The sequence below is a fragment of the Orbicella franksi genome, chromosome 1 (genome assembly GCF_964199315.1).
Source record: "Orbicella franksi chromosome 1, jaOrbFran1.1, whole genome shotgun sequence".
In the NCBI taxonomy this organism is placed as follows: Eukaryota; Metazoa; Cnidaria; class Anthozoa; order Scleractinia; family Merulinidae; genus Orbicella; species Orbicella franksi.
Genome location: NC_138145.1, coordinates 43185876 through 43207354, shown reverse-complemented (window position 1 = coordinate 43207354; position 21479 = coordinate 43185876). Strand labels below are relative to the sequence as shown.

Below are 21479 nucleotides of genomic sequence, written 5' to 3'. Positions count from 1 at the left end.
AATGACAGTATTGAAAATGTATTTTTCCTTTACATTGTGCAAATGTTAGAGAAGTAGTAGAAAATATCCATACCCCCACTGATGGCCCTAATGTAGCCCCTGCCTATACCCAGTAAATTCCAGTTTACCGTGTAGCTTCATACTTTTGACAACCCTCACCCCTCACCCCTACGAATTTACAATAACGTAAATCCTCGAATTAGCGCCCCCCTCAAATAGGTGCCCCCTTCGAATATATAAGCGCCCCTCCTATCGGCCAAAATTTAAAATAAGCACCTCCCCCCATTTTGTGGGTGAGTACTGACACAACAAAGATGTTTGTGAACACATTGAGTGGACACGTTGAACACGTTAAGTCCTAACGGTACCACAATTTAAACTTAAGGATCAGCTTTTTATGTCGTTGATAAGCTTATGTTGTTGTTTTTTACGCGCAGATGATGTACATGTATTAAGAAAAATGATCATGTCAGGCCACCATTTGGGAAAAATTAAATAAGCCCCCCTCCCCCCCCCCCCCCCCTTGAATAGGCACCTCCGCATCTTCTCCTAAATTTGAAATAAGCGCCCCGGGTGTTAATTTGAGGATTTAGGGTATTTCATGGGGTGTCACCATACAATTTATGAGACATATTTTACAATATATAAAACATTTCTTTCTATAGTATATGTATCGTTACTCCTTAACGACCTTAAGCAATACCAATAAAATAATTTACATTACAAATAAAAACATCATTCAACAGTCTATATACATCTTGTGTTCTGGTGTTTTAAATAAGACACTTTTTGAAATAAATTTATGAGTTGTAAAACTTTTTACAGCCAGTTGGAAATTTCTCACAAATTGGCATCTACTCATAAGCGTATCCAAAGTTCATTCATGCACTAACTCCATACACATTTTGCACCAGTACAGTATAACAGTTCAACCATAATTAAGTTGCTAACAGATCAATTTTCAAGAACATAAGACAGTATTTCAGACATTTTACCAACATTTTTTGTCTCATTCAACAATATTTTCATAATTTTGTTCACACAAAATAACTATATATAATTACATTTTGAGACAGACTGTATAAAATTTTAAAGAATAAAATAATATTTTACAAACAAAATTATTATGTCTTAACACCAGGAGTTTTGCAGGCAGACATATACATGTACTTTGTTCAACTTACCAAACAATGTAAGAAACCTCTCCAGCAGTGAACGGGCTAATATTACATTAATTTTATTAACTTAGACTCAGAACTGTCACCAAAAAATCACCTGTTAGTACACATACTTGCAAGTACAGCTGTACATGTCTAACTCATACATTTTTTCAGGGAACTGTCGGTAGAATAAAGTCTTGATGCAGATAATGCTTTAATAGACTTCACAAAACCACACATTAATCTACTTTTTGCCCTGAGGATCCAGCTGAATGAATAATGCATTAGCAGTGACATATGTCACTTTTCCATCTGGAGATTTTAGTTCTGCACAAGCAAAAATCTTTCTTCCTTCAACCTTGTCAATCCATGACTCCACCAGAGCAGTAGAACCAAGTGGAAGAAGACTGTTAAAAAGATAAATTAAACTTGGTTAGGATTCTGAAACCATAAACTATACATGACAGTGCTAGCCCAATGCTTGATTCCTTGAGATCTGTTCATAAATGATATTTTATTGGCTTTGTCATAATAGTTGCTTTTTAGATGGCTTTGTTTCTAAACATTATTGTTGTTTGTTTCTTTCAAATCCATGTACCCATTTGTACACCTGGGTGGAGAGAGGCACTGTGAGAGTAAAGTGTCTTGCCCAAGAACACAACACATTAATGTCCCTGGCCAGGGCTCAAACCCGGATTGCTTGATCTGGAGTCGAGCTCACTAACCATGAGACCACCACACCTCCACTAACTTTGAACTATATGTACAACAAAAAGTATGAATCACTGTACTGTGCACTTTAGAGGGAAAATCTTGGTCATTTTAGAAAGGCTTCTGCCATAGAAAGTAGGGGATTTTGGCTGCTACAACTGCATATCCAAAATGTTACAAAGTCCTACCTTTTGTAGTTTGTGGTCAGGGAAGCCGTGACACAGAAAGAGGAAGTCCTGTTCACAAGGACACCAATGGCGGCGTCCATCATTGAAGCACTTGCACCTCCATGGACACATCTGATATTAAACAATGTATCTCAAACAGTGTACGCCATATTTCCTCGAATAACAGCTGGGGCAATTATTCTGTTGTTTTCTTAAGGGGCAAAAGGAGGCAATTATTTCAACATTGCTCGTAGGAAGTTGTGCTCTTAGTATTTTAATTTTATTTTATTAATAATAATCAAGGAATAAAGAAAAAATACACCGCCATTACAATCACAAAAAAACTGTCACAAAAAAACTGTCACAAAACCTGTGCTTTTGTAAACTACCTGTTGTTTATGATGATCAAATCAAAGCTCGTATCCTATCCAATTGGATATTCAAGGTTTCAATTTTCAACTTGGTGTGGGGGGAGGAGCTATTATAGAGGGATGATGATGAGGGGTAGGAGGGGGTCTATTATTCAAGGGAGGCAATTATTTCAAACAATCCAATTATTTGATGGGGTGGGGGGGTGATTAACAAAGGGGTGGGGGGTGATTAACAAAGGGGCAGTGCTCAACAGTTGTTAGTACACCATGCAATTCCACTCTTTACAATTCTTCAATATGACCATACTATGTAACAACACTTACCCTGGAGGTCCCTGAGTGTATGGTCCAAACTGAATCACTCCTTTAAGTCTCTTTTCCTTTTTGCTGAAGAAAAATTCATACTCAAAAAATTTACCCGGATATTCCGTGACCATTGCTTTTGTGAAGAGTCTCCTTTCACCATTGTATAATAAATTCTTGTGTTTACTCCAGTCACCATTTCCGTGTTCTATTAAGTCACTTGTAAGTTTTTTATGTAGTTCCAGAGATTCAACAGTCCAAGTATCGTTTGGAACAGTTGCACCACTTGCCTCAATGTCTGCCATTTCACTACCTTTCTCTGCTTTGTCAGTTCCTAAATTCTGAAGGAGACGATATAAATTCAAAATAAATAGCTGCATGGCCACCTTAAGTTGGTTTTGAGGTCTACCAGCCTTTGGGATACTGCATTTAAAATCTAAATGTTCAGGCATTGACCAGCTGTGAGGATGATTTTACCTCCCTGGTTTGACCATCAAGAGGAACTTTTTTCTTATAGAGAAGTTAAGCTCAAGTCTACTCCTTATACAACTCAGGTGGGTAACCCAAAAACACATCTGACCCCCAGTCTGCAGACCACCACTACAGACCAGGTCCCCCAACCAGCCAATGGACCGGTCCACCGACTACCCCTTCAGACCCCCTCTACAGACCACCCCAAAAATAGAATAGAAATAATAAACAAAGTTTTCACTTACTGCTTATCTAATAGATCACTCATGTGAGCGAAATTCTGAGCGATGCGTTGTGCAAATGTAACAGATTTGGGTTGAGGATCATATCCTTTGCTGTGCATGAAAGAAAGGGATGCCTCAAAATTTGTGCTTCTTCCCCTCCGCCATTTTTATTCAGCCCATTCTCCTGCTGGTTCATAAACTCGTCTCGGGCTTCACAATTTGCTCAGTGGAATTATCAATACAAACAAGCTAACACACCTTTAGTAGTCAGATTTAGCCATGTATTGAAGGTAAGAACATTCCTTCTTTTTGTTATTATTTTTGGGGTTTTAAAAACCAAGTCTGTGACGTTGGCACAGTGTAACGCTCAAAATTTCCCCGACATAGTGATCTATTAGACTACTTGTAAGCCATGAAATTTTTATTTATTATTTTTATTCTCCCTTTGGGGTGGTCAGCAGAGGGGATCCATAGGGGTAGTCCATGGGAGAGTCCGTGGACCTGGTCTGTAGCTGGGGTCTTGGAACTGGGGGTTGGTGTTTTTGGGTTACCCACTTCAGGTAGTGGTAATAGAACAGAACTTGAACCTGAAAGAGCTGGATTTCAAGTCCACTGTACTAAATTATCACTCTGCAAAACTAACCCCTTTACTATCAGACTATTTCTTTGTTCTCCCAAACTTCCACTCACATTTCTATTAGATTATTTTTATTAGATTATATGAGCTCGAGTGAGTAGTGAGTAGCGTAACCAATCAGAGAACGGCATTTATGATAGAACACTAGTAGATTTACACTAAAACTCGATAGGAAAACAGTACATGTTTTCTATTTCTTAAATATTTGCTTCTTTGTTTCTAAAACTCTATGGACTGCATGTATACAAATAAAATTTTAATTTGTTTTGTTTGCTGTTTTTTTTTTCCTTGATAATTCCTAACATCATTACTAGGTATGTACATGAATTTCCACTACTCAGTGGTGATATTCGGATAGGAACCAAAAAATAAAACATTACATGCAGGTCCAAAGTCCAAGATTATGTAATAACCATAAGTAAGCTGGTAAAAATGCCTGATATTTTTTTGCTTTCATTTCATTTCACTTTTTGCTCAATCGTTAAATTTTATTCGTCCCATTTCTTGCTACATTTTTCTTATTTCTTGAGGTGAAATGCTTTAGGCATCGTCTTTTTCAAGATCTAACCATTCTGGTCACCTTTGCATTTCCTTTCATTCAAAATCTCCTTTTGTCGATGAAAATTGTAGATCTTTACCTCCTTAAAACCCATACCTGTGAGTAGCCGTGTTCAAAAGAACTGTATGAACGAAATCCGAGGTCTTTATCACAAGACGTTGGTCGTCCTATGTCACCTTGAATAACCTTCCCCAAAACCAATGACGTAGTACTTGAAATACTCCTGTGACACGATGCTTCTACGAGAGAGTTTGAATTCAAAAATGAAGACAACTGTCTCTTCAAAGACACATAAGTCTCTCGGCTTCTTGACGGGATTAAGCTATTTGTAGAGCTCCCAGTGAAAATTAGCCGAGACGAGCGCTGGAAGATCAGGCGAAGAGCAGAATTTGCCATTTTAAAAATGCGCCGTGGCCGTGTACAGTGTGCAGACACCATAAAACATAATGAAATAACGCCAACGCCACCTGCGTTAAAATACTAGGAAAGTCAAAAGTCCAAACTGCGGTAAAATGTTGAACTTATTTCATCAGCGCTGCTTTCCTGTTGTTATCCTTCCGTTGCGTGACGTTACGTCATTGTGACGTTTTATGTAATGCAATTCTGTAATCAGCGGTCTCTCCTTCAAGGTCGCCATGACAATCAAAACAGATTGTCTCCTCGAGCGAAAATTGAAGAGTGGAACATTTTGAGCTCGAGTTTTGTTTTCCGTTTATTTTCTAAAAAATACACTATCACAATGAGCGTAAGAACTTACAACCCTTCGGTTCTCATCGGTAATTGGAATGAAGACGTTTGCTTGGAAGAGGTTGGTTTATTTGAACAATTCCATGCAGTTTTTTCCTGGGGTTATTTTAGATTTCTGAATTTGTTCTGATTCTATTCGATTCATTTTACAGGACAAGCTAAAAGATTTCCTTGAGAAAAAAGAAAGTGGAGAACTACTGATTCAAAAAGCCAGCAATCTTCTTCAAAATATTCTCAAAAAGGTTGGGACATGAGTTTATATTTAATAACGATTGCATGGACCCTGAAAAATTCATTTTAATATGTCTATTTTTTAAGCTTTATAAGTCTTTGAAAGTCAGAGAAACTTTTGGAGAATTCAAAAGTTTATGTAATCCTGGGCCACATGTCAGGCATACATTAACATAAACCCATGAAAAAACATTGTAATTCTCCCAGACTTTCATTTATCTTGCATCTGCACAGGTAAACACTAAACAGTCACTTAATTTCTTCCTGAATACTTTAGTACTTTGTTAGAATTAATTATCTTTTTAAAAGATTTTTATTCTATAAAATTTAGCGGTATACCGAGTGGTATCAAATTGATAAAAGTGATATTCCACATACGTGGATATTACTTTTATCCAGACACACATCAGTGATATCATTTTTGATATCATATTTATCACTTAACTGCACTTGCATTTGTTGGTGTGGATCTTCTTGAGAAGTCTTCGGCAATCTTTCGAAATTTTTGAAAATGTTCGAAAACATCCCCCCTCCCCAGAGAACATCAAACCAGCAGTACAGAAAACAAATAAACAAAATCCCAATTTACAAGTATTTTTATACCATTCGCCAGGTCACCTTATCAGTATCCCATGATGGTTATCTTCATATCGGCGACACAGTCTGTATCTTTAATCCATCTACTGAGACAACCCTTTCAGCAAATATGGCAGAAAGTAAAATGCATGATGAAAAGAGACTTGTTGGGCCTTGTGATGTGTCGGCATCTAAGATTGTTGATCCTTGCATTCGAAATACTTTCATGATTGGGTGAGTAATGATGGGATTCATTTAGTTGATCATATGAATGCCAGTGCAAATATAATGAACAGCTAGTTTAGATTGTTAATTGTTCAATGTTTCATACAATCAATCATTCATTTTATCATTTATTAAATAACTGAGAAAATCACCAACAGGGACACAATAATTTGCACTGCAGTGCAAGTTAGAAGTTAATGCTAAATTGTCCTGTTTTCCATTAATCAGAACAAAGTAAATTTTTCAGTCCTAAAATAATTTCATTTTATTGAGTAAATAGTTCACTAATTACTTAAAGTTTATTTGATGCATTGTTCCTGAAAACATCGCATGCACATTGTAAATATATAACCTTCCCACAGAAGGTTTCCTGGTTGATGAACCCCCACTCACCCCACCCCTCCAGAAGTTCCAGTTTAACTCCATACTTTCTTTCAATTTTTTTTCTTTTGAGATCCACCCCCCAACTGCCTCAGAATTTCAATTACCTTCCATGGTTTGGTTATAGATACCGGTATTTTGTGGACATGAACCACACAATTTAATATGCTACTTATGCTGTAGTCGAATAATTATGAGCCAATTAATCCATTAGTTTATTTTAAAACTAATTACCTCTTTTTTGCCCTTTTGTTATCACCAGGCCAAAACCAAATGGTGAAGGAGTCCTAAGATACAATGAACCTTTTACTTTGAGCACACTACCAGGAGTTGGAGGAGAAGTAAGTATAATACTCAGTTTGGTGTTGTGTTGTTTCAGGAAATATCCGATACCTCTCCCAGTGAGGGATTTTGCCCGGGGGGGGGGGTAGGGTTGGGTGGGGCAGGGGTGCTTGTCATACTTTTTGGAGGTTTAAAAAGAAGTTTTGTACCTCTTAGGGTGTTTATCCTCAAAAGGTCCACAGCAGGGGCTTTTGTTCTCAACTGCTACCTTTAAGGCTATTGGGCCAAAAAACTATGACAAGAGATAATATGACTGTTGTTTAGAATTGGTAGCTCTTAGGGGTTAAAACATTTCAAGCCACGCCCAATAAACAGGGTCTTGGTACCTCTTAGGGGTTCTTTTCAAAATGTCCAACAAACACCCCTGCGCCTTTTATATGGAAGTTCGATTCCCCTCCCTCCTGGGGGTTTTTGGCTTGAGCAGCCAAACAGGCACAAACTCCCTGAAATGAAAGCCCAGCTGAACAAAAAGACAGCTGGGAATGCAGAATACATCTGTGCTATAAGAAAATATGTAGAAAAGGACTTTTCCACCACATTTTCCACATTGGTTCCATGAAATAACTGGGTATCATATCTAAAAATAGCCTAAGAGGAATTACCTTTGGTGTTAAGGCCTATATGGGGGATTCACTGTCTAATACATTGATCTTCCCTTGTGCGTAAAGAGTGCCTAATAGAAATAAACTTTCATTGGAACGCAAACCAAGGACCTAATCCACTTGTCCAGACAAAATACTTTGGTGCATCATTCCCTTAAAGTCAATCACTTGCACCCAGGTGGAAATTGCTGTCAAAATTTCCATCCTTGCCATATTTTTGCTGGAGTTTCACAGAGGCTTTATAAATCGCCAGGTGATTCATGTCCCACTTAATTTAATTCTATTACCTGTTGATGTGTCATAAATTAATTTGAATAGCATAAATTAACACAGATAACGATTTTTTGCAGCTCAAATTGATGAGCGATAGAGTATCATTCAATGAATGTGCAAAGAAGTCCAGGCAACAGAAAGTGACTCTGAACGAAAATACAACTTTTATGTCTCACTGGTAAGTACAGTATCATTTGCTGGCGTTTTGATTATTTTTCCCTGGCTCGAGCAAAGGGGTGAACAAAAGGTTTCACAGCGTGAATGCTGCCTTTCAGTCTCGTTGCTTGAGAAAACAAATCCTTTAGGAGGACTAGCTGATACCGCACATAATATGGAAGGGACACTTTAGTTGCGTTTTCTTTCATTTTGGTTTCCGTTTTGTTGTGATTTCTTGCTTTTTAGTTCGTTTTGTTGGGTTTTGTTGCGTTTTCTTGTGTTTCGTTGCTTTTATTTTTGCGTTTTCTTGTGTTTTTTTTTTTTCTGTTCTGTTGCGTTTTGTTGTGTTTTGTTCTGTTCTGTTCATTGCGTTTTGTGTTTTGTTGTGTTATTTCCGTTATGCTACATTTCACTGCGCGTGTATTTGCGTTTTGTCATGTTTTGTTGCATTTTGTCGTTGTGTTATGTTTTCGCGTTTTGTTGCGTTTTGTTCTCTTGTTTACATGTAGTTGTGTTGAGTTTTTTTGCGTTTTTTTTTTGGGGGGGGGGGGGTGGTTTGAGCGTTTGTCGTGTAGTGTTTTGTTTCGTTTGTTGCGATTTTTTGTGTTGTGTTGATGGCGGCGACACTCATCAGAAGTTTCAAAAACACCCGTACCAAAGTTGACTCTTTTCTCACCAGACAATATTGTGATCTGTCGTTGGTTTGTAGATTAGTTATATACCTGTGATGTCAGCTTACCCGAAAACAAAATATTCTCGTATGAAGCTAACAAATCTGTTGATAACAAAAATTATGTATATTTATTTCAGGAGAATTCTTTGCTTTGATCCTCAGCAGCGCCTTGAAACGGAAGGAATGCCAATCCCGGTAAGTGAACCTCCCCCAGTGTCATGAGACATCGTCCCACCCACCCCCCCCCCCACCCCCGCCATTCTCTCCCCACCTCTTCTTTCTTGTCCCTCACAAGATAGTACAACGGGAGACTGCTCAGAGTCCACTATAGCGTGCCTCTTAGCCATTTTGATATTTGACGTAATTTTTGATCATTTGTCTTGAGTTCAAAAAGATGGCAGATGCCCCAGAAACGTACATGTTTCTTATGATGTCCTATTCGTTTCCTGAAACGATTGAACGATCAAGGTATGAACAGATGAGAGGCGCAGTATCTCGTCACTTCGTGAAAGTCTGGGTCTCGCATTCTTACAGAAACGAACAAGCATGCAACACGAGTTTTCCTGGAGTAATCTACGCGCGAAAACACGCAGAACGTGAATGCCTTGCGCTTCGTGATTGCAACGCATTCCCCGCAACTTCTTGCCAACACATCTCCAGCTCTGTAGGCTGATAGCTGGTACCATCATCGTAGTAATATAGTTTTGTCTATTCTATAAAATATTTAAAACTTCTCTTCATTTGACAGGCAAACACGAAAATTATACTAAATCACGTGAAGACCAATCAGAATTTAGCCGCCCTGTCACAGTTTTCATTCAGGTATGTTTGTGTGATAACAGTAAATTCTCCCCTCACATTTATAATCATCTCAATACAGACAACTTCCATCTACACAATGGTGTGTAATGCCCTCTCCGCACTACGCTGGAGAAATTTGAAAACGTCGTTTTCACTCTGAAAACCATCAAACGCTTTCCGTCCACACTACGCCGGAGGAATTTAAGAACGCAACAATCACCGGTCATTTTGGATTTTTTTTTTTTGAGGAAACCTCTGGCAGGGAAATCACGTGATTTTCGTGACCTCATCGTTTTCGAAAAGCTCCGTTTTCAAAATATTTGCGTCCACACTAAAACTCAAAGCCGGCGTTTTCAAATTTCTCCGGTTTGAAGAGCGTTTCCGGAAAGCTCTGTTTTCGTGACGGATTAGTGTGGACGGTAGGCCTAACCGTGGAAATAAAGCTTCGTTTTCAAATTTCTCTAGCGTAGCGTGGACGAGGCCTCAATTTCACACTGTTTTGCATGTTTAACCTTTTCAGAACACCATTTGGGAGAGAGTTCGAAATTGCCGCCAAGACTGAAGTGGATTCTCACAAAGCGGAGACTCCATGCAATCACTGGGTGTTTAGAACTCGCGAAGTACAAGACGCAGCAAGAGAACACGAGTTGGAACGAGAACAGGAATTTAAAGACCTTCTGACAAGACAGCAAGCCGCCGAGGCAGAGGATGCCGCCCCTAAAGATGAGATACCCCTTGCGTCTGAAGAAACTCAGCCCGGGGTTAGCGGCCAGCCTGCTGAATAAGATCTCAACCCCACCCTACTAACTTGAGCGTGTCTTAATATTAAGTTACACATAAATTCTAAAAGCTGTAGGGAACATAACTTTTTCGATATATTGACGTTAACTTTTGCCTGAATCCTGATACATATCACAAACTTAGCACTTAAATATCGGTAAATTTGATTTATACTCCAGTAACAAAAATTAACCACGTCAAATAATTTCATACTTTAACTTTTTTTCCACTTTAAGCTTAATGTTTGAGCTAATTGTTTCCTAATTACGGCGCAGTTTCTGATTAGTTTTACCTGTTTGGGAAAATCAAACATTTGCATTCCTTGTACACACCTATACATATTTTAATATCTGTTTTGAGATATTACTGGGTTATTATGACCTGTAAATGATTTTATTTACTCTTGTTTCTCGTCTCAGTGAATCTCTATTGTCAGTTAAAAATTCAAAGTACAATGCAAAGCCTTAGATATTAAATTTACGATATGTGGTTTATTTGTAATCGATTGGTAACATGTTTTGTAAGTAGTAATCGTTACCTGATGTCATGAATAAATATAGTTTTCCTTGAAAATTGCAATAACTATGGAATTTCGTAGCTAATTTTTAAGAATAAAAGAATAAAAAGCATTTTCTGCGTCTCTACAGAAACACGAATGCAAGCTAGATTTTGACAACAACGAGCGGCTATGGAAACAGCGGACCGGTGTTGCCACAACTTTTGCGAACTCTTCTAGTCTTTCGCGAATGTTTTCATTTAACAATTAGGTTATCCGCTCTCGATTTTCTTTCGCGTGATCAAAGTTGCGCCCTTGTCAACTATCAAGTATAGAAATCGAGAGTGAATAATCTAATTGTTTTGGAATAAATCTACTAGTCCCTCGAATCCTCTTCACAAACACTTCGAAAACACAAAGAAGCGGCCGTCATTTTGTTAACAACCACACACTGCTACACCACTCACTAGCTTGTAAATCACGAGCCGTTCGGCGAGTGGTTTAGAAGCTTGTCGAGTGTTCTCCCAGCATCCCGATAAGGGAGTGCCCCGCAGGACATTCTCTACACCTTCCATTTGTGGTACACCATAATTGAAGTGCCTGACTGATTGCAAAATATCGCCATTTCATTGGCTGAAACATTCATATTTCCTTTTCCCGCTAGCCGGAGAAATGAGCTACATTTTGACCGCATGTGACGTCGTGTTCATTCAAACATTTAAAAAGGTCAAAAAATGCCTTGCTTTGCAGAGTGCCCTGACCCCTCCCCTCCCCCCAGCCCCCCCCCCCCCCACACCGCCTCTGCTCCATACGTGATATATGCCCCACGTTCACTTGAGAGACTGGGTTCCAGTGTAATCTCTGTAATGGCGGCTTTCATGTGATCTGCATAATAAATGTATGGGGTTATACGGAAATCTTGCCTGCTTTTTATATCTCAAGCTAATCTTAATGATCAGAGTCAGCTATTTTTGTCTCACGGAATGGCGACAAAAAGTGTCTGTTTTTATGTTGATAGAGAATGGCGTAGTTCTCCGGTCCCTGTGTAGACGTACTGTATGATTTTCTGTTGTTGGCTAAAACTAGCACTTAAGAAAAATCAACGCAGAACGATCGTATTTGGCGAGGATTGTTGAATAAACTAATCAAATGTTTAAATTTACAGCTACATCAACAAACGCATCCAGTGTTTACATAGATGTTTATGAGTGTCACATTCACTGTTTAAGCGCAAATTATTTGGTCGAGTTGTGGCATTGAAGTAGAGAGGTAATTAATGTTGCTTTTCTCATTGTTATTTAACATTTAGCGTGTTGACTTTGTTGTTAATTAGTTCCTGGAGTATCCAATTGATGGAAACTGATGATCGTAAAACCAATCGATCAATCAATATCAATCGATAAAATTAGTTATCGTAATTGGTATCGATTGGTATCAGTCAATCGATAACCACACAAAATCCGTTCATCGATTGCCATTGATTGGCACAGGACCTTGAAACAGACATCACACACACTTAAGAGCCAGTGCCCATAATTATGGACCAAACAACGGCACAAGTCGAAAAATCGATTTTGCTCATTTTTTGCCCATAGATTGGCCCTAGCTAGTAAACAAACGGACCATAGTTAGTTTCTGCTAATGCAGCTTTTTTGGGGAGAAATTTGCGAAAAACGATTTTTTTCCGATTAGGCTCAAAATCTACTTCCGGTTTTGCTGAATTTTCCGAATATTTGTTTGCTTCGCGCTCCGCAGAACAGCTACTTGAGAATCTTTCAATGGTCTTTACATTCAGCTCAGGTCTTCATGGTATGACTGAGCGAAAAATAAAATAAATCGATGCTTCGTTTCAGCCTGAAACGAGATCGAACACGAACGGAAAATATTACGATGTGTTTCAAACGAATTATAGCACTAAAATATCGCCATATTTTTCTATGGGCTATAACTTTAAATGCCATAAAAACACTTTATACGGGTTAACTGTACACCCACCTGTTTGAAAATCAAAAAATATCTCTGGGCAAACGGTTTTAAGTCGCCCGCCTTGGCCTGTGCTTCTCATGAATTTTTCCCTGAACCGCCGTGAGAATGTAAACAATTGCGTGACTCTGGCGGTCACCCTGAATACATAATTCGTTTCCAACAAACCGCAGATGGCTATCTTAGAACATTTGGGTGAAAAAAGAAAAACATAATGGACCACTTTTAACTTTTATATTTTGAAAGTCATCGCTTTGGAAATTTCGTTAATTAAAAACGCCAATTAAAAGCAATTTACTCGGAGTTCGGGTGTTACTGCTATGTCGTTTTAGGCTGTCGTTCTTTCTCTGATCATTTTAATTACAAGAACGAGTTCTAGAAAGAAAATCGTTCTAAGTTCATTTGTTAAGCGTAATGAAAAGTTGATATTGTTGGTTTGTAGCCTTACGTGATCTGAAGGAACGCTACAGTGATTAAATTTGCATTTGTTGATTTCGACGGATCGATTTTCGGTTAAACCTTTTTATTTGTGCCAGCACATTTAGTGCTTTTTCTCCTGCTAAAAAGTCGGAAAAAGTAAAGTAAACAAATCCTAAAAGTTATAAATAAGAGGCATCGACAGTGCGAGTGTCTCGGTAAGCTGTTAATTTGAACAATTACTGTGCTGGACGGATTGCTTTCCTGGTTACCCACGTACTATACATAGTTCATTGTGCGCGAATGTTTCTGTTTCAAACAACTGAAATGCTCAGTGCTTTTTCCTTTTTTTCTTCAGTCTTAAAACTTAAGGTTAAAGTTGGGCTAAACCCTAAACTGTTTTGGCGGCCAACCTATTTTTGGCTAATTGCTTAATCAAATTATATATATATTTCATTGAAATTCGCTCCTCTGTGACCGACTTCCGCGAACAAAACAAGATGGATGTTCGCTGTTCATTTAAGACTACAATCCTGGTCAAAAGTGTTGGGACAGTTACGGCAGATGACTTCACAGGCAGCCTCTCTTAAGACCAAAACCGCGCAAGCCCGCCTACCCTCTCCCCCTGTCAATGTTGATAAAAATCTTGAAGAAAAAAAATCCTTGACAATAGCCTCAGAATAGCCTCGTTTCAAGAGTTGTTCGCCTCCTAGAACAGTATTCTCGAACTAAAGAGACGATAAGATAGATATTCACGTCTTATTCCAATAATAGCGATTTTTCAGCAATCGCGTTTGGTTCCAACACAACTGTCTAACCACTTTCTATTGTCCCTTTTTCCTTTTTTCCCACATCCAATCTAGTCTTCAGAATAGCTTCATTTTCATGCAACATTGCTAGGGGAGAGGGGGGGTCAATTGTACTTGCTTCCATTCATCTTTTGTTCTAAAACGTTAAGGACGTAGTTGAAATCGTGGGTTTCAGCGCGCAAAAATGGGAGGTGTCCCAAGAACTTATGGCCAGGATTGCAGGTTTACACTAGAGGAAATTGTTCCGGATTCGTGATGAATCCAGAATGTTTTAGTGCCGGATTGATTTTGCCATTTACACAAAAGTGGACGAAACCGAAATAAAAACCCCCCGGTTTGGTCGTCTCTCCGGAGATTTTGAATCCGGAATTTAAAGTGGGAACTTTGAATCCGAAAACTTTTGAATCCGGAGAGTTTTGTCGTGTGAACGATTTTCTCTCGAATCCAGATATTTTTCCGCCTGTGATCTTTTGAGTTTGCGGTGGAACGAAAGTGGCGGATTACATGATCCAGTCGTAGTCGAGTCGTAGGCGCATTGATGGCCATTTGATGGCGGTCGCTGGGTGATTACCTCGTGCTGTTTCAGGTGTAGGTAATCACTTTTATAATGGGTAATGCCATACTCCTCAGAAACCGTGTCCAATTTATACTTTACTGCGCAGATGACGACGATGGCACGATCGAAAACCTCGACGGTTTTCGACCCTAAACCCTAAGTAAATACCTGGAGGAACCTGGCATGATGGACAACAGTACCGTGGTCAGCGAGTTGAAAGAAAACTTCAGACTGTCTCAACCTACCCCTAGCCTTATTTTCGGAGGCATTTTGTTTCTCGTTGTCGAGGCAACAAACTGCTTGTTAACCATTCCATCATGAATGTTCCCGGAGTTATCGTCGTGTATAAACGATTAAGAATCCAAATGTCCTTTCACTGTAAACCCCTACTAATCCGAATACTCTAAAATTGATGAATTCGGGAACTCCTTTATTGTAAACCTAGTCCTAGATCGACCACTGTAATGTTTATTTGTCTACCAGTGTTTTGATCTGCAAATTTCAGTTAATTGATCAAACAACCAAAGTAGAAAAGATGGATTTTTTTCCCAGTATGATTGAAACTTAAACGCAATTTCTTCCTCGGCTAATTCAATTCAAGAAATTCCGGGTTTTCTAGCTGAGTTTGAGCATATTGTGTAGGTACAAATTTTCTACACAGCTAGAAGAGCTGAGATGCCGTCACGCAGTTAGTAGTCTATAGAAATTATGGTATTTCCACTTGACTTTATTTGTCAGTCAATGATTCAGTTGCCATAAATCATAGAGGATTGGTTAAGTGTATCTCTGAAACTGCTACTGTGTTGTAAGTTATCAGTGAAATCAATAAAATAAACAAGTGTTAAAATCATTTCCCGGAGTACTGTAGTAACGTTCTTTATCATGGATGTCGTGGATGTCGCAATGCAAATGAAAAAACATATATATTTATACTAAGTTAAACAAAAAAAACAAAAACAAAAAACAACAAAAAAAACATTTTCCATTATTTTATCCACACAACGTTTCAAAAATTGCTTTCATCGGATTGCTGGAAACGAATATTTTACTCGAGAGTGGCTATCCGCGTCACGCAATTGCTTACATTCCAACGGCGGATTTTGGGCAAAATCTATGAGAAACACAGGCCAAGGCGGGCGACTTGAAACCATTTGCCCAGAGATATTTTTTGATATCCTAACAGGTGGGTGTATATTTAACCCGTAGAAAGTGTTTTTATGGTATTTAAAGTTATAGCCCATAGAAAAATATGGCGATGTTTTTAAGCAATAATTCTCTTGCGACATACTGTAAAATTTTGCGTTTCAGTTTTACCTCTTTTCGGGCTCAAAACTAACTTTGATTTATTTTATTTTTCGCTCAGTCATACTACCAAGACCTGAACTGGATATAAAATCCATTGAAAGATTCTCAAGTAGTTGTTGTGCGGAGCGCGAAGCAATCAAATATTCGGAAAATTCAGCAAAACCGGAAGTAGATTTTGAGCCCAGTCGGGTCGAAATCGTTTTTGGCGTATTTCTACCAAAGAAAGCTGTATTAGCAGAAACTAACTATGGTCCGTTTCTATTCTTACTAGGACCTATCTATGGACAAAATACAAGCGAAATCAATTTTTCGACCTGTGCCATTGATAGGCGATTTAGGTCCATTTTTATAGGCATTCACTCTTAACTACCTGTCTGATCATCCGCCAATTTCAGGAAGCCCTGGGGACAAAATTGGTGAAACAATTCCGACCCAGTCTTCTCAACACAAAGAATATATCCTGTAGCACGTGTACTCGAATTCCCCACTTGCCTGTCATTACCTTTCCATGTCATTATGTCTACGTAAGAAGAGCGGGAAGAGGCTTTACAGAATACAAGGAGCATCGTTAAAGGCTATCATCTTTGCCGTTGGTGAAGTGTTTAAGATCAGGTTTGTTATAATCAGGCTGGGTATTGCTGCTTTATTCATTATTTTGCGACAACTCATGCTGCTGTTGATGGCAATTTCATCACTTGCCAAAGTACAACTTCTGTTACCAGAATTTTTCTGTGATCATGAAGGCACAATGCAACCACTGTCCATTTTTTGAAGTCTGTAGTATTGGCCCATGTCCGCACGTATTAAATAGTTTTCCACTTTGGATAACGCTTTCCAACTTCAATCGTTTCTGTTTTTGGTTAACGTTTTCATGGGATAAGTGTAGACTGGAGGCAAGAACGAGAACAAACTTTTGAGTTGTCAAAGGAAAACGGATACCTGTGAATGGGGCATTGCAGAGAAAGAAGATAGTATTGTTCTTCTTTTAACGTTCAAAGCAATAAAATGAAATGTGTTTACAATTACTGCGTACAAAGATGTGATATTTATGTGCTGATTCTGTCAATCTGCAACCAATTGATATCAATTTATCTATCGATTGTTATTGAAAATCGATACCAGTCGATAACCACACGAGTCTTCTCCATCGTGACATTTGTACATTTGCCATTCTCTGTTCGGTCTCTTGACCTTTTCGTTGCTTCACTCGTGTTTATAAAGGGCACTTCATGTTGTGTTATATAAAGGAATTCTAAGTAGAGTTGAATCGTTAGAGGTCATAGGTCTGCACAGTTTCCGCTGTTAACTGCATGTTGCCTCGCCGAGTTTGACAGCTCTGTAATTTGTCATGTGTTTAGGCATTGTTTAGGCTCATTTCTATTGCAAGATATGTTTTTAAGTCTCCAAGCATTTGCTTTCGAGGGACAGAATGTGAAATTTTCCATGAAAATGTTGCTTCCTTCTACATTCTATATTGTGACACGAGGCCGAGCTGTTTGATTAAAACTGTTTTCAAGTACAGTATGTAGATTCTTATCATGGACATCATATTTTTCCTCCAACATTTTTCTTCAGAGGCGCTGTAGTTTTGCTTCAAGAAAGCTATATGTTTATGTTTCTTGCGTATATCTTATCGGACTTATCTTTAGTGAGAAGTTACAAATATTTTGCATTTTCTGCTCCCTTGCGAACACATTTTTCCTTGAATATGAATGGCAAGACTACTATTTATTCTTTTTCAAAGCCTTTTCTACCCCAAGGAACACCATCAGCTGTAAGGTATTACCTAATAGAATTGGTTGTGATGAATTGAGTACCGGTATGTTGCCCTGATCTAAATGTTGCTAATTATTACAGTCAAACCTCCACTGACGGCCACCTCTCCACAATGGTCACTTTTTTTGGTCCCGACAGAGGGTCTATATGTTCACTCCTCTATCAACTTCTCTACGAAGGCCACCTCTCCACCATGGCAGCAGCCACTGAAGCGTGTCCCAACTGCCAAAATAACCTCTTGTCAACGGCCAGTTAATCAAAAACTGACGAAAGGTGTATACAAAACCTCATTTTTTATTGGAAAAGTTCACGAAACTTGATCCATACCGCGTGTTGTTTGTCTACGTTTCTGTTTGGTTTCTGTTTTATTGATATATTTTAATTGTGTTACATAGTTACATGTTACGCTAGGTATTTTGTAGACATAAAAATGTTCAACCCGAGGAAAAAACCTGGTGTCATATAGTGCAGTACCAGAAAATATCCATACTCCACCCACAGAAGGGATTGGAATTTCCTGGCGTGGGGGGGGGGGGGGGGGAGAGGGGTCTGTAAGACCAAAACATTTAAAGAAATGTATCAAGTTTAATTGGAATTTCCAGAGGGGTTGGGAGGGGTATCTTGGGAAAAAATCCCTTCCGTGGGGGAGTCATGGATATTTTCTGGAACTACACATTACACTCCGACCTCCCCATAATGAGCACCTCTCTACAACAGCCATTTTCCTCTGTCCCCAAGGTAGCCAATATGGAGAGGTGTGACTCTATTACTGACAGTTGTAAACAAGATCGTCTTAAAATAATGAAAGCTTCTAAAACACATGATCTTCAACACACCTTATCTCGAAAGTGAGCGCTGTACCCCAACCCCCCCCCCCCCCCTCTTTCTTTTTTTTTACAGATCTCTACATTTCTGCATGGCAAGTTTCAACACAATCTGAACATGGGAACTATTTGTCCACAAACATCATTAAGACCCATCTACCAAGGTTTCAACAGGAAATTAACTTTTTCTTTTTTTGGCAGATAAAACAACGCAAGCATTGTGGCCAGGTCTTATACCAGTTAACAGATTGCATGGAGCATAAAAATCACACAGGAATGAAGTCATACACATGCACATATTGTGAAAAGAGCTTTGGCAACTTATCGAATTGCAAGGGACATGAACGAACTCACACAGGAGAGAAGCTGTATGCATGTAAGCATTGTAAAAAGTGCTTTAGCCGATCTTCCAACTGCAAGCAACATGAACGGATTCACACAGGAGAAAAGCCGTATACATGCAGTTATTGTAATTTGTGCTTTAGCAGCTTATCGAATTGCAGGGAACATGAACGAACTCACACAGGAGAGAAGCCGTATACATGCAAGCATTGTAAAAAGTGCTTTAGCCAGTCATCAACTTGCAAGGAACATGAACGAACTCACACAGGAGAGAAGCCATATACATGCAAGCATTGTAATAAGTCCTTCAGCTACTCATCAAGTTGCAAGAAACATGAACGAACCCACACAGGAGAGAAGCCGTATACATGCAAGCATTGTAAAGAGTGCTTTAGCGAGTCATCAAGTTGCAAGCAACACGAACGAACTCACACCGGAGAGAAGCCATATGCATGCAAGCATTGTAAAAAGTGCTTTAGCCGGTCATCGACTTGCAAGGAACATGAACGAACTCACACAAGAGAGAAGCCGTATACACGCAAGCATTGTGAAAAGACGTTTAGTGGGTCGTCAAACTGCAGGCGACATGAAGAGAGACATGCAAGAGCCAGCTCCTTAAAACAGAAGCAACATGATCATTGTTCTAAATCAAGAAGAGACCTTCAGGAGCCAACTGCAGCTCTCGGTGGCAAGAAATCTTGTATGCTGCCCTCTTTGACTGAAGAAAATTCAAGCCAAGTTGAAAGCCTGACCTGTTGGATTTGTCTGAAGGAATTTAGCAGCGAGGCATGTGTCATCCAACATTATGACGAACATATGAGACTGAAGTGACGCTTATACATAACCATTATATAAAAGTGTAAATATCCTTCTTTTTTTCAACAGTCAACTTTAGTGTTAATATTGAACTCACATCAACGAGTTTGGTATGATAAAAGTAGTTCAGTCCCGAAAGGGTGTCGATCAGTTTTTTTTAGGCACTTAAAATACAACACCCAGATTGCTGAGAATAAAAATACTTGCACCCTTTTTAGATATTTATTTTCTTACAGCATATGCGTTATTTCAAAATACAAGCATTATTTGCAACATGGTATATCAGTAGAGTACATTAACAAACTACGAACAAGACAAAACAGAACATTCCAATGATTTTGACCGTAACCCTAAGTGGGTATAGGGCCAGACATTCTCCTTCGCCATGTCACATGGTCACGAGCAGCCACTGTTGCCTCGCTCCATGAGCCAAAACCCAATGCTGTTCTCTCTTTTTCTGCGGTTCTCCGCGAAGTCTCTTTCGGTCTGCCACGACCTCTTGTTCCCTCTTGGACCCATGTTAATGCTGTCTTGGGATGTTTATTTGGATCGATTCTGAGAACGTGGCCGATGAACTTCCAGCGCCGCCGGAAGATTTGCTCTCTTATGGTACTGATGTTGGCCCGCTTTCGAATCTCCTCATTTGATATTTTCATAGGCCAATAGATCTTCATAAGCCTTCTCAGACTTTTATGTAGAAATACGTCTAGCTTGGTCGCATCTCTTTCAGTCATACGCCATGTTTCACAATCATATAACAGACTAGCTACAACGTTGGACTTAAAGATCTTCAGCTAAGTTTTCAATTTCAGTTGACTACTCTTCCATATGTTTCTAAGCTTGCTGAATGCTGCTCTGGCTTTTCCAAGTCTGCTTTTGATGTCTTCATCTGAGCCCCCTTCCTGGGTCACTGTTCCTCCTAGATAAACAAATTTCGACACCGTTTCCAGTTCTTTTCCATCGACCTGGACCTTTCTGCCTGCGGTGTTGTTGCAGCACATCATCATGGTCTTTGCTGTGTTTATCTTGAGGCCCGTCATTTTTGCATAACGTCCCAGGTTGCTGACTTTAGTTTGGATATGACTTCTACTGCTAGAGATCAGGGCTAGGTCGTCAGCAAAGTCAAGATCTTCTAGGGAGTTGTTGAACTTCCATCTGATGCCTGTGTTCCCATGTTTGGTGGTCTTTCTCATAACCCAGTCCACAACAAGCAGGAAAAGAAACCCAGACATACAACAACCCTGTTTAACACCGGTTTTGATCTCGAACCAATCGTACACACCTGGCCTATCAATTACAGCGCATTCACTCCCACTGTACATCACCTTCACCATCGTCACAATCTTCTCAGGAATGCTGTAGCTTCTCATAATCCTCCATAGTACAGAACGATCCACAGAATCAAATGCTTTCTCGAAGTCGACAACGCAGACATAAAGGTTAGCGTTCCGTTCAATACACTGTTCAATGATATTGCGTAGTATTAATATTTGTTCCGTTGTACCGCGGCCCTTCCTGAAACCTGCCTGTTCTTGGCGCAATTTATTATCAATTCCATCCCGTATTCGTGTAATTATGATTCTGCCTAGAACTTTTGCAGCAACCACCATAAGCGTTATGCCTCTCCAATTGTTGCATTCGGTGAGATCGCCTTTCTTTGGTAGTTTCACTATCAATCCCCGTTGCCAGTCCTCCAGTATTTGTTCTTGCTCCCACACCTTCTGCAAGAAGTAGTGTAAGACATCCACAGATGTTTCCAAATCTG

At 39.2% G+C, this 21479-nt stretch overlaps 3 protein-coding genes across 3 annotated transcripts; 2 read left to right on the top strand and 1 right to left on the bottom strand.

The window, feature by feature from the left end:
* Positions 1-543: 543 nt before the first annotated feature.
* LOC145481900 (acyl-coenzyme A thioesterase THEM4-like) lies at positions 544-5041 on the bottom strand. The gene is made up of 4 exons (XM_081460467.1): positions 4700-5041; positions 2734-3053; positions 2060-2170; positions 544-1567 (listed from the first exon to the last, which is right to left on the bottom strand). The coding sequence occupies exons 1-4, from the start codon at positions 5039-5041 to the stop codon at positions 1405-1407; spliced, it is 936 nt and encodes a 311-aa protein (XP_081316593.1). The 3' UTR covers positions 544-1404.
* A 147-nt stretch (positions 5042-5188) lies between these two features.
* Positions 5189-11019, top strand: LOC145481832 (cilia- and flagella-associated protein 161-like). The gene is made up of 8 exons (XM_081460381.1): positions 5189-5411; positions 5503-5592; positions 6195-6391; positions 7026-7104; positions 8058-8158; positions 8947-9004; positions 9558-9631; positions 10131-11019. Exons 1-8 carry the CDS (start codon positions 5199-5201, stop codon positions 10393-10395), a joined length of 1077 nt encoding a protein of 358 aa, XP_081316507.1. The 5' UTR covers positions 5189-5198; the 3' UTR covers positions 10396-11019.
* A 7729-nt stretch (positions 11020-18748) lies between these two features.
* LOC145481910 (uncharacterized) lies at positions 18749-19729 on the top strand. The gene has a single exon (XM_081460478.1). The coding sequence runs from the start codon at positions 18809-18811 to the stop codon at positions 19727-19729; it is 921 nt and encodes a 306-aa protein (XP_081316604.1). The 5' UTR covers positions 18749-18808.
* The last annotated feature ends 1750 nt before the right edge of the window (positions 19730-21479 follow it).

Excerpts from the sequence above, each read along its gene's own strand:
- LOC145481900 (XM_081460467.1), bottom strand. The coding sequence starts at position 5,041 with ATGGTGTCTGCACACTGTACACGGCCACGGCGCATTTTTAAAATGGCA. Across the intron at positions 3,054-4,699 it reads TTGAACACGGCTACTCACAG|AATTTAGGAACTGACAAAGC; the intron begins GTATGGGTTTTA and ends CGTCTCCTTCAG. Across the intron at positions 1,568-2,059 it reads CTGACCACAAACTACAAAAG|TCTTCTTCCACTTGGTTCTA; the intron begins GTAGGACTTTGT and ends TCTTTTTAACAG.
- LOC145481832 (XM_081460381.1), top strand. The coding sequence starts at position 5,199 with ATGCAATTCTGTAATCAGCGGTCTCTCCTTCAAGGTCGCCATGACAAT. Across the intron at positions 9,005-9,557 it reads CGGAAGGAATGCCAATCCCG|GCAAACACGAAAATTATACT; the intron begins GTAAGTGAACCT and ends TTCATTTGACAG. Across the intron at positions 9,632-10,130 it reads CTGTCACAGTTTTCATTCAG|AACACCATTTGGGAGAGAGT; the intron begins GTATGTTTGTGT and ends TAACCTTTTCAG.
- LOC145481910 (XM_081460478.1), top strand. The coding sequence starts at position 18,809 with ATGGAGCATAAAAATCACACAGGAATGAAGTCATACACATGCACATAT.